At 39.5% G+C, this 12,259-nt stretch overlaps 1 protein-coding gene across 1 annotated transcript in view; it reads right to left on the reverse strand.

Annotated features, from left to right (window-relative positions):
* gpam (glycerol-3-phosphate acyltransferase, mitochondrial) overlaps window positions 1-12,259 on the reverse strand; it is a 34,676-nt gene that overhangs the window by 14,554 nt on the left and 7,863 nt on the right. Inside the window, exons 5-13 of the mRNA XM_057826446.1 lie at window positions 9,563-9,676; window positions 9,358-9,492; window positions 7,225-7,324; window positions 7,010-7,146; window positions 6,844-6,943; window positions 4,283-4,495; window positions 4,098-4,211; window positions 1,983-2,068; window positions 1,626-1,738 (exon numbers count right to left, since the gene is read on the reverse strand). Of these exons, the coding sequence (XP_057682429.1) occupies window positions 1,626-1,738; window positions 1,983-2,068; window positions 4,098-4,211; window positions 4,283-4,495; window positions 6,844-6,943; window positions 7,010-7,146; window positions 7,225-7,324; window positions 9,358-9,492; window positions 9,563-9,676 (1,112 nt within the window). The remainder of the gene's footprint in view (window positions 1-1,625; window positions 1,739-1,982; window positions 2,069-4,097; window positions 4,212-4,282; window positions 4,496-6,843; window positions 6,944-7,009; window positions 7,147-7,224; window positions 7,325-9,357; window positions 9,493-9,562; window positions 9,677-12,259) is intronic.

A 12,259-nucleotide genomic window follows, 5' to 3' on the forward strand; every position in this document is an offset into this window, starting at 1 on the left:
TTAATGTAATGGGGACCAAAACAAAATTCAACCAAAAACTTGATATGAGTGCTGCAAGATGACTCAATTTCTTTAACAGCGATAGAAGTCCAATCCATTTTCACTGGGAGGGATGCCAGCAATCAACTATGCAAATACGATTTGAATACAACTAGTGAGAATACGCTTATACAGTGGGGCAAATAAGTATTTAGTCAAACACCAATGGGTAAACCTCAACCATGAGAGACGGAATGTGGGAAAAAAAAACTGAAAATCACATTGTTTGATTTTTAAAGAATTTATTTCCAAATTTTAGTGGAAAATAAGTATTTGGTCACCTACAAACAAGCAAGATTTCTGGCTGTCAAATAGGTCTAACTTCTTCTAACGAGGTCTAACGGGGCTCCACTTGTTACCTGTATTAATGGCACCTGTTTTAACTCATTATCGCTATAAAAGACACCTGTCCACAAGCTCAGTCAGTCACACTCCAAACTCCGCTATGGCCAAGACCAAAGAGCTGTCGAAGGACACCAGAGACAAAACTGTAGACCTGCACCAGGCTGGGAAGACAATCTGCAATAGGTAAAACGCTTGGTGTAAAGAAATCAACTGTGGGAGCAATCATTAGAAAATGGAAGACATACAAGACCACTGATAATCTCCCTCGATCTGGGGCTCCATGCATGATCTCACCCCGTGGCGTCAAAATGATAACAAGAACGGTGAGCAAAAATCCCAGAACCACACGGGGAGACCTAGTGAATGACCGACAGAGAGCTGGGACCACAGTAACAAACTATCAGCTACTATCAGTAACACAATGTGCTGCCAGGGACTCAAATCCAGCTCTGCCAGACGTGTCCCCCTGCTGAAGAAAGTACACGTCCAGGCACGTCATCGGTTCGCTAGAGAGCATTTTGATGATTGAAAGTCCATGTTGCCCAACGACAGCCCCAAAACATCACTGCTCTCGGAGATCTGCATGGAGGAATGGGCCAAAATACCAGCAACAGTGTGTGAAAAGCTTGTGAAGAGTTACAGAAAACGCTTGTCCTCCGTTATTGCCAACAAAGCGTACATAACAAAGTATTGAGATGAACTTTTGGTATTGACCAAATACTTATTTTCCACCATGATTTGCAAATAAATTCTTTAAAAATCAAACAATGTGATTTTCTGGGGGTTTTTCCACATTCTGTCTCTCATGGTTGAGGTTTACCCATGTTGACAATTACAGGCCTCTTTAATATTTTCAAGTGTGAGAACTTGCACAATTAGTGGTTGTCTAAATACTTATTTGCCCCACTGTAGATGGCGAGAACGTAAGTGTTAGGGTTACTTCAAGTCATGTTACACATGGTTCCTAGAAGAGATGAAAAGCAGCAGAACGCCAGTGCTGGTGCTGCTTTTCAGCCCCTCTCAGGCTCCCCTCTTACTCCCCCTGCGTCCTATTGGCCGAAAAAAACATGCCATGCGCCTAGTGGTGCTCCGATTGGTTGCAGGCAAAAAAAAAGTGTAGGACAATGCAGCTGAATGAGCTGGGGGGAACCGGTTTCTGCTGCTGCTGCTAAAAGCTCGGTCGGGTTTTCCAATGCGGAACGGGGATATGACATTGGGAAGACGAATAACGAGAGCCTTACTGAAAAGAACGTGCTTGGCGAGGTTGTTAATCAACTGCCGTCGACATAGATCTTCGGGAAGCTCTCTGTTCTGCTGGCCCTCGTCCTGACGGTCGAACGGCTGAGCGTCGGGCCTGAACCGGGACAAAAAGTGTCACTGAGAGATCATTACATGATTATTATTAAGAGCTGCGGGGTACAGTACAAATAACGGGCAGGTGCGGCGCAGCATTGTGCTCTGAACTGAAGTGACCCTGAGGGAATGTCAATTCAAGTGCTGTGTGCAAAATGTCAAACGACAGAGCCTGCTGTGAAGAAGAGGGCAGCGTTTGACAGCTGTTATTTGTCAGTTTGAAGGGGAAAGAGTACCGCACTTACTGAGCATCTATGATGGTGGGCATCAATGCGTGCTCAAGAGACAACGGCGGCGGAATATGACGGCTTCTCTGGCTGTCCAGGTACTCCTGTGTTCAACAACGACAAAAAAATGAGTAAAATGCTCACATTTCAAGAGTATGTGTTGTAGTAGATAGCATTTGCTAACTACCACACCACATACTCTGGTGTCATAACTTATTAGCTGCCATTTATGGTAATAGACATCCAATCTGTTTGAACTGTGAATGATTGTTTCAGAAATATTCAGTCAGCCTTTCCAGCAGTGTTGTTTTTGGCAGCCCTTTTAATTTTTATAGTCTTTTGTACAATAATACTTATTAGTCTTAGTCATATTTCAATCATCTCAAAATGTGTTTGTCTTTGTCCAGTTTTGGTCAACAAAAACTCAAGACAAATTTTGTCTAGTTTTAGCTGACAATTAATCAAAATGTTTTGGTCTGCAAAATTAACTATTTCGAATGAACATTGACAGACGAGTACATAATGTAGCGTTTATCTACACCAACTTGGTGATAATACACACTCAACAAGAAAACAATACATTACCGTCTGTCAATTAATTATACCCAACTGGACGCCACAAACTGTAAATAAAAGATTTTAAGATGACGCTCACGGTTAGCATTAGCCTAATGCTAAGGCGAATGCTATGCTAATGCTACGAGTTACATTTAGTGTGTGACTGATGATCACTCAGCACAGACCTTTAAAGGCTAAAGCAACATTGCATATCCTCTCTGGCCAAGAAAACAAATCTTACCGTGTGTGCAAGCCTGCACGGAGACTGGAGTCGAAACACTGGTGAGTCGGAAAGGAGGGTGGGGGGCGTAGTACATCATGAGTGACACAACTGATACGATGGAGGCTAACTACACATAAAATAACACACATTGTGAACATGTGGTGGAAACTACTGCGCATTTTCGTCTCGTTGTGGTTTTATCAGAGGAAAAATGGCATTCATCTCGGTACGTTTTAGTCTCCCAAAACACGTTTTTAGCTCGTTATAATCTCGTCATCGTCATGAAAAAAGTGTTCATTAACGAAATATTTTCGTTGTTGCAGTGTCCTTTTTGTCAACGATGACGATAACGAAAATATTAAATTCAACGAACAATTTTTTCATGACGTCGACGTCGCGATGACGCGCTGAAAATGTGTCTTGGGAGACTAAAACATAACGAGATGGATGCCAGTTGTCGTCTGACGACACGAAAACGAAATGAAAATTCACCATAGTTTCCATCATGAATTCACAATGTGTGTGTGATATTTTCTTATTGTATGTGTAGTTAAAACACATTAGCAGTGTTTGGTCGTGTCACTCATGTGACGTGCTGTGCCTCCTCCCCGACCCTTCGCCCCACACACATGCTTACTCACCGGGTGATTATCCATTCCAGGCTCATTTTGTGAAACATTTTTTAGGTGCTGCTTGGTAAGTTTTGCTTTCTTATCTTGGCTAGATATGCTATGTTGCTTTAGTCTTTAGTCTGTGCTGAGTACTTTGTACTACTTTGTAGCGTTAGCATAGCGTTCACATTAGCATTTAGCCCGGTGACTCTATGTCTTCCTAAACTCTCAGAAAACATTTTACATACTGTTCGTGGCGTCCAGGTGACCTTAAATGACTGCAAATAATGTGCGGTTTTCCGGTTGAATGTGTACTATCATCATGAAAATGTCACTGGAGACTATAGTTATGTGCTCGTCTGTCATGTTCATTCGAAATTGTTGGAAACCTTTCATTTATATATTTATTCATGGACTAAAACATTTGAAGTTTATAGACGAAACATTTTGAGAATTGTCGACTAAACCTAGACGAAATTTTTTTCGTTGGCTAAAACTAGACAAAATGACTAAAATATGACTGAGACTAATAAGCATTTTCGTCCAAAAGACTAAGATGAAAATTAAAATGGCTGATAAAAACAATCCTGCGTGGTTGTCATCGATGACGAAAACAACACTGCTTCCCAGTCTAAATCGATTAGACATCTATCACTGTCAAATGGCAGTTGTCAGCTCGTAGCGTGTGTTGTAGCAGTTAGCCGTGATTTTAACGACAGCCCTTCAAAATAAAAGGCTCACCTTCAAGGAAAACGGTTGGTTGAAGTCCACGCGAACACATCCGTAGTTCTTCCTCAGCATCCTGAAAACGCCGCACGCGATCCCCCACAAGCTCTCGTTCTTCTTGGGTTTACCCTGCTCGCACGTAACACTTCAAACATCTCCTCGTTCACCTTCCAAGCAGGTATCGAGGACGACAACCTCACCAGCTGCTCGCTGTTGTAGTTTCCCTCGATGATGCGGTCGTACGAGATGCCCACCGGTACCACTAGCACGTCGCCGACAGAGCCGGTTGCCAGGGCGTCCACCACGATGGACAGCATGCCGGCGCGCGCCGTGGACGGTTTGCCGCTGCGGGAGCGTGTGCCCTCCAGGTAGACTTCCAAGAACTGCTGCTGACGCAAAAGCTCCTCTGTGTACTGGAGAATTAGACCAAACGTCATTTTCAAATTAAAAAACATGGCCCGCAGGCCACAATTTGGACACAAGCGTTGTGTAACAGTATCCTTTGCCAGCTAAGGACATAAAGGGGAGACGCTCTGTCCTGAAATAAACCCTCAGCCTCCATTCAGCTGCAAAGACATTGACTTTGTTGTCTTGGGATCACTGCCAGCTACACATTGTTACATTTGTTCATATTGCTGAGTGGGCGCCGTCTTGGTGTACTTTTGAGCATTAGATGAGATTATGCAGTGCAATTTTTGAAGGTCAAACTGCACAAGTCGGCCATTATTAGAAACGCACGCACAGTCGTGCACGTGTTTGCAACTGTCGTCAGCTGATAGCACTTATCTTATTGGCTCAGCATGCAATTACTTTGGCTGGTCAATGTACAGTGCAGTGGGTCACAAAAGCAAGCAACATGCAGGCAAATGCACTAATAAATTGCTGCTTTCAGAAAAAAAAAACAACGAAAAAAAATGTTTTCACTCTTGTGTACTTAGAATGCTTGACATTTACATATTAGCAGATGTATAAATAATTAAATGCCTGTAGTGCTACACTGTAGATAACTGTAGTTAACTCTCATTGCCATTGACAATTATAGATATCCAATCATGTGACTATTTTCATCCTTCAAATGGAAATTTAAATTAGTTTGTCAATAGCACAGGGGTATGAAAAAGTATCTGAACCTTTTGGAATTTCTCACATTTCTGCATAAAATCACCATCAAATGTCATCTGATCTTTGTCAAAATCACACAGATGTAAAAACAGTGTCTGCTTTAACTAAAACCACTCAAACATTTATAGGTTTTCATATTTCAATGAGGGTAGCATGCAAACAATGACAGAAGAGGGGAAAAATAAGTAAGTGAACCCTCTGCTAAGACTTAAAGAGCAATTAAAACCAATTTTTACCAATCAATTTAAGTTGGGTGTGTGCCCAATCACTGATGAGTGGTTTAAGGCTGCCCTGCCAACTATAAAACACACACCTGGTAAGAATTGTCTTGATGAGAAGCATTGTCTGCATCATGGCTCGGCCAAAAGAGCTCTCTGAAGACCTGCGATCGAGGATTGGTGATTTGTATAAAGCTGGGAAAGGATACAAAACCATCTCTAAAAGTCTGGATGTTCATCAATCGACAGTCAGAGAAGTTGGATAGAGTTTGGCACTGTTGCTTGTCTCCCAAGGAGTGGCCGTCCACCAAGGTTGACGCCAAGAGTTCAGCGCAGAATACTCAAAGAAGTAAAAAAGAATCTTAAAGTGTCTGCTCAAGACTTACAGAAATCACTGGCACAGTCCAATATCTCTGTGCACACATCAACTATATGTAAAACTATGGCCAAAAATGGTGCTTGTGGTAGGAATCCACGGAGGAAGCCACTGCTGTCTAAAAAACATTGTTGCTCGTTTAATGTTCGAAAAAAGGCACTTGGACACGCCACAGACGTTTTGGCAAAATATTGTGTGGACAGATGAAACCAAAGTTGAATTGTTTGGGAGTAACAAACAAAGTCATGTGTGGAGGAAAAATGGAACTGCTCACCAACATCAACACTTCATCCCCACCATGAAGCATGGTGGAGGGAGCATCATGATTTGGGGGGCTGTTTTGCTGCCGCAAGGCCTGGACAACTTGCAATCATTAATGGAAGAATGAATTTAAAAGTTTGTCAGGATGTTTTGCAGGAAAACCTGAGGCCGTCTGTCAGACAGTTGATGCTAAAAAGAGGATGGACGCTGCAACAAGACAATAATCCAAAACACAGAAGTAAATCAACTTCCGAATGGTTTCTGAAGAACAAAATTCACGTTTTGGAATGGCCAAGTCAAAGTCCAGACTTGAACCCCGTTGAGATGCTGTGGCATGCCCTAAAGACAGCGCTTCATGCCAGACATCTTAGGAATCTGACTGAACTACAGCAGTTTTGTAGAGAAGAATGGGCCAAGATTAGTCCTGATCGATATGCCAGGTTGATCTGCAGCTACAGGAAGCTTCTGGTTGAAGTTATTGCAGCAAAAGGGGGGTCCACAAAATATTAAATGTGATGGTTTACTTACTTATTTTTCCCCTTTTTGTCATTGTTTGCATACTATCCTCATTAAAATATGAAAACCTATAAATATTTGGGTGGTTTTAGTTAAAACAGACCCTGTTTTTTCATCTGTGTAATTTTGACAAGATCAGATCAAATTTGATGGTGATTTTATACTTTGATATTTTTTCATACCACTGTAGATGTCCAATCCATTTGAATCAGGAGAGCTGAAACATGGCTATTGACTGATAAAAAAAAAAGGCTTGTAACAGACTCACAGCGTACAAGAGCGATCTGTACAAAACATCTTTCTTTCCATCACCGGTCTCCTCCATTTTCCGCCGAATGAAGAATCCTCCCAGTTTCCGGATCAGGGTGCTGAAAGCCCAAAAAGCATGTTTGTACAGTAACCTTGCCATTTTCATTTGCTCCCTGGCCACTCACCTGAGGATGGGAATGCTGAGGTTGTTGCCGGCGGCGATGTGCGGCGCTTTGATGTTGTGACAGAAGAGGATCAACGTGATGAGAAGGTAGTCGATGTGCGACTTGTGGACGGGCAGGAAGACCATGGGAGCGTTGTGCTTTATGTGTTGAACACCAAGCAGACAATTTATGACTTGTTTTTGTGCATTTTGCGCCAAAATAATCATAATAATGACCTCGACTGCTGCTTTCTTGACCATTTCCAGCTGGCCCTTGTGGATTTGAATGCTCCAGAAGAAACCGTTGAAGAGCCGCAGGAGAACCCAGCCTGTAAGCCTGGTTTTGGAAAATGGAAATGATGACAAGTTAGCATTAAAATATCATTTTGGTCATTTTCAATAAATGCCACATTTCGGTCTGGTTTATTCAAATCGTTTTCAGTTTCCTTTTAATGGAGGACCATGAGTGGCAAAGATAAATACAGTGATCCCTCGTTTTTCCCGGTTAATTGGAAACCGCCCCCGTGAAAATCTGCGAAGTAGAGCTTATTTACATTAAAGTATATATGGTGGAAAACACTCAGGTGACTTGAAGTTCCACTCTGAGACTCTGATTTGGCTAAATTTAGAAATTGTCCAATATGGATGTGTGATGCATCATTGGAAAGCTTAAATTCTCAATTTTCTGGGGGAGGAAAAAATGAACATTTAAATTTAAATATTAAATATTGTTCAATATATTTATTTAGACTTACCAGCATCTGAAGGAGATACACAGAAGACATGTTTTTCCCTTTTCCCCCCCAAATGAAAAAAAAAATGCTTATGCATATTTTTATAAATGGTTTTTAAGCACGGCAAATGTAATAATTATAAGAAAGACAAGAAAACAATGATTTTTACATGTATACATGCAATTATCTTAACATTTTTAAATAAATTACTGAATTTATTTACTTTTTTTAAACCCGCGACGGACTAAGGGCGCTAATTTTGAAGCACAAAGTAGCGAGGGATCACTGTATATACAGTAAATACATAAAGATTTAAATTCGTCAATTTAATGTTATATGCTAGTATAAACATATTTCAATATTCATTCATATGCTGTATTTCAATTTTTGCTTATTTCAAGATTTATTTTAATTGGTTTGACTCTCTTTTTTAAATTTATTTTTAACATTTTTGTATTTATTTCAATATTTACGTTTATTTCAAATTTTCTTTCTTTATATTTTTGCAAAATACCACCGGCGCATTGAAAGGTTCAAGCAATACTTTTACGCAAGCCCCGCCCAGTTCACGCCCACTGACTTTGATGGGTGAAGCATGATAAAAATATTTCATGTTGCACAAGAAAAAAGGACAGCTAGGATGGAATAAAATGAAAAGTTTATATATTTATATAATACAAGGCTGAAAAAGTAGTTTCTGCGCTTGCACCTCTTTTTAAAATAAACTGTCGTATTTTAAGCCAAAACACCTGTTGTGTTTGATAGAGCAATATGTCCATATGCTGCCATAGCAGATTCATGGCCCATTAAGCCCCCAAACTATTTTTAAGTTGTCCCTTTTACCCTGGAAACCCCCGTTTACAGAGGTCGCGCAACCGCTTTTGTTTCAACCTAGCCATAAATAGAAGTAATAATATTTATTATTCAAAATGTCTGTCATTTTTAGCTTAGAATCATTATTCGATGTCCAATATTTCGTTTAAAAAAAAAAAAAAAAACTTTAAAAAGGTATTCACTCACATATTTTAGCTGTTAAACAAATTATGTCAGAATGAAAAAATTGGTGTCTGTAAAAGTCACGGATATCTGTCTCATAACTATCACTCACTTCTATTTTTTTTTGTTACTTTCGCATTTTCCCCGATATGTTAGATGATATATAATCGCTCCAAAGAAAGAAGAAAAAAAAAATCGTTTATAAGGGTAAATATATGAAAAAACATCTCGACCACTCCTTGATGTCTGCAATTTCTGCATCACGACCCTTGTTATATTACCATGTTTCACCCATAAAATCCCCCATAAATCCGACTGTGGCCATTCACAGCTGTGTCTTGACACTCGGTGAAGATACATGCTACATGGAGTTTTTGGATCGAAACAAGGCAAGTACGCGATAATAATTCGTTAAAGTCATGGCGTCTGTAATTCTGCTCTCGCGTGCTCTCACCTCCATTTAGGGTTTCGCTGTTTAATCTTTTTTTTTTTTTTTTTTTTTAAATACCCTCCTGTTCAAAATTTTTCTTCCCCCAGAAAATTGAGATTTTAAACTTTCCAATGATGTATCACATATGCATATCGGACAATTTTGCAGTAAAAATGCACGTATTCATATATTTAATTTTGGTGCTCATACCTGATGAAAGCCGGCGAAACGCTGGCCACCATCTGCTGGAGGAAACGTCGTGCTTTCTGCTTGACTTTCCTGACAGACTTGCTGTGCTCGCAAGTAATGTCATCAGACGCCACGCTCAATATGGCACTCTCCACACTGCAACGGAATTGCTTATTTTCCCTTAAATTGAGAAAAGATTGACTTTTTCTTCATGTTTTGCTACTACCTGTTGCTGTTGAGTACGTTGTCCACCACATTCCGGGGGAACATGTCTTTGTGTACGTCCCGCTCCATGACGAAGAGTACGTAGCTCAGTTGCCGGGCCAACCAGCCACGCTGCCTGCACACACCACCAAAATCATTGTATCCCAATTTGGAGTTTCCACTGTACGAGCATAGGATATACTTAGGAGTGTGTATATTTTAACAGCTTAATGAAGGTCACACAAGTGCGAAACATGTGATGCAGTTGACGTTTCAATTATTCAACCGTCTACTCCTATGTTACACACAATTCATTACACATGTTTCCATTACTGTAGACTGGTGCTTATTCTGCAGTGCGTGAGTCAATATTACCTTGTTGTGCCTTTTGGACTCCCATTTTGCTACAAGAGTGATGAGATTCAACTTCATAGTCATTGTACAGGCACTTTTGGAATGTTTATGATAACAATTGAGATTCCACTACTACAGCTGACATTGTTTAAGCTTGACAACATTCAACTGCACACATGATTTTTATTTTATTTTTTAAGTCTGTATATTTACTTTGCACTTCGCTAGTTTAAGTGCTAATTGAAGATTTTTTTAGGGGGAAAACGATTGAGGCAGCTTCCCCGTTAATGACAGTTGATCCCAAAGTACGGTGACACTTTTTTGGACGGTAAGTTCAAAAGACTGTCATAAGACCGTCATTAGGGTTGTTCCGATCATGTTTTTTTTAACTCCCGATCCGATCGTTTTAGTTTGAGTATCTGCCGATCCCGATATTTCCCGATCCGATTACTTTTTTTTGCTCCCGATTAAATTTCAATCATTACAGATAATTTTTCCCGATCATATACATTTTGGCAATGCATTAAGAAAAAAATGAATAAAACTCGGACGAATATATACATTCAACATACAATACATAAGTACTGTATTTGTTTATTATGACAATAAATCCTCAAGATGGCATTTACATTATTAACATTCTTTCTGTGAGAGGGATCCACGGATAGAAAGACTTGTGACTTTGTATATTGTGACTAAATATTGCCATCTAGTGTATTTGTTGAGCTTTCAGTAAATGATACTGTAGCCATGCCCAAATGCATGATGGGAAGAGGAACCATGACTGTGCGTAGTGCTACCATTTGATATATCTTCTCTGCGTTGGGAAATAATATTAGGTGTTAAGTAAAAGATCAATTGCTACCTTGCTTCCCCACATTGCTTCCCATGATATTTCTAATCGTAGGGAGAGGGATTGTAAGGCTTTAGCCAATTAAAAAAAGGCTCCAAAGGCTGCCAAAATTCACTCTTCTCATTTTACGCTGCCTATTATCTCTCTATATTGGTAAAACGGCGCCATTACAGATTGAGCGCGAGAATGCGTGAGTGGGTCGTGCAGTGCATGTATTAATTGCGTTAAATATTTTAACGTGATACATTTTTAAAAAAATTAATTACCGCTGTTATCGGGATAAATTTGATAACCCTACCTTAAGCCTAAACTAAAGACTCTGGATGAGTGTAACATATTATGTCTGTAACGTTAAATACAATTAGAAAACGATTTGATTAAAAAATATGCAGTACTGTGCAAAAGTTTTAGGCAGGGCACCTGCCTAAAACTTTTGCACAGTACTGTATATTTTTATTATATTATGTATATACAGGATATACTGTATGTATATGTTTTCCCCAAGTGGAAGCTTCCATGATCCTAATAAATTTAATAATTAAAAGATATATATACAGTACTGTGCAAAAGTTTTAGGCAGGTGTCTTGCCTAAAACTTTTGCACAGTACTGTATATATATTAAAAAAGGCATGGCCGATATTTTTTTGCCGATTCCGATACTTTGAAAATGACGTGATCGGGCCCGATCGATCGGCATCTCTAACCGTCATAATTATGACATGACACTGTCACGAGCAAGTGTCATCCGGAAAATCATGTCACCTACTCCATTTATGTCCAGTCGGTATCTTTTACATCCATTCAAAAGTGACATAATTTGCCGGATGACACTTAATGATCTGTCATAAGCATTAATTATTGCTCATGACAGTGACATGTCATAATTATGATTGTTTTATAATCCCACTGTCAAAGTGTTACTCAAAGTAATTTTAATATAGGCTATACATTTAGGGCTGCAGCTATCGATTATTTTAGTCGTTGATTAATTGATAACTAGTTAGTTTGAATACTGTAATTTTCAGACTATAATCCGCTACTTTTTTCCTTCATTTTGAATGTCGCAGCTTACAGTCCAGTGCATCTTATTTGTTGATTTATTTGGGTAAATAGGTAACACTTTATTTGACAACGGCGTCATAAGACTGTCATAAGACCATTATAATTATGACACTATCATGGGCATTACTGAATGCTTATGACAGATGTCATTAAGTGTCATCCGGCAAATTATGTCACTAACTCCATTTATGTCCAGCTCGGCTCTTTTACACCCATTCAAAACTGAGATAATTTGCCAGATGACACAAAATAACATCAGTTATAAGCATTTATTAATGCTCATGACAGCGTCGTATAATAATTATGATTGTCTCATGACAGTCTTACGGCGCCACTGTCAAATAAAGTGTTACCAAATACGATAACTAGCAATTAATGAAACAACTGGAACGGTAACTGAAGAAATAATTAGCACAGAACATGAATTTTGATTGTTATTTACATCTGTA

The sequence above is a fragment of the Corythoichthys intestinalis genome, chromosome 21 (genome assembly GCF_030265065.1).
Source record: "Corythoichthys intestinalis isolate RoL2023-P3 chromosome 21, ASM3026506v1, whole genome shotgun sequence".
Classification (NCBI taxonomy): Eukaryota; Metazoa; Chordata; class Actinopteri; order Syngnathiformes; family Syngnathidae; genus Corythoichthys; species Corythoichthys intestinalis.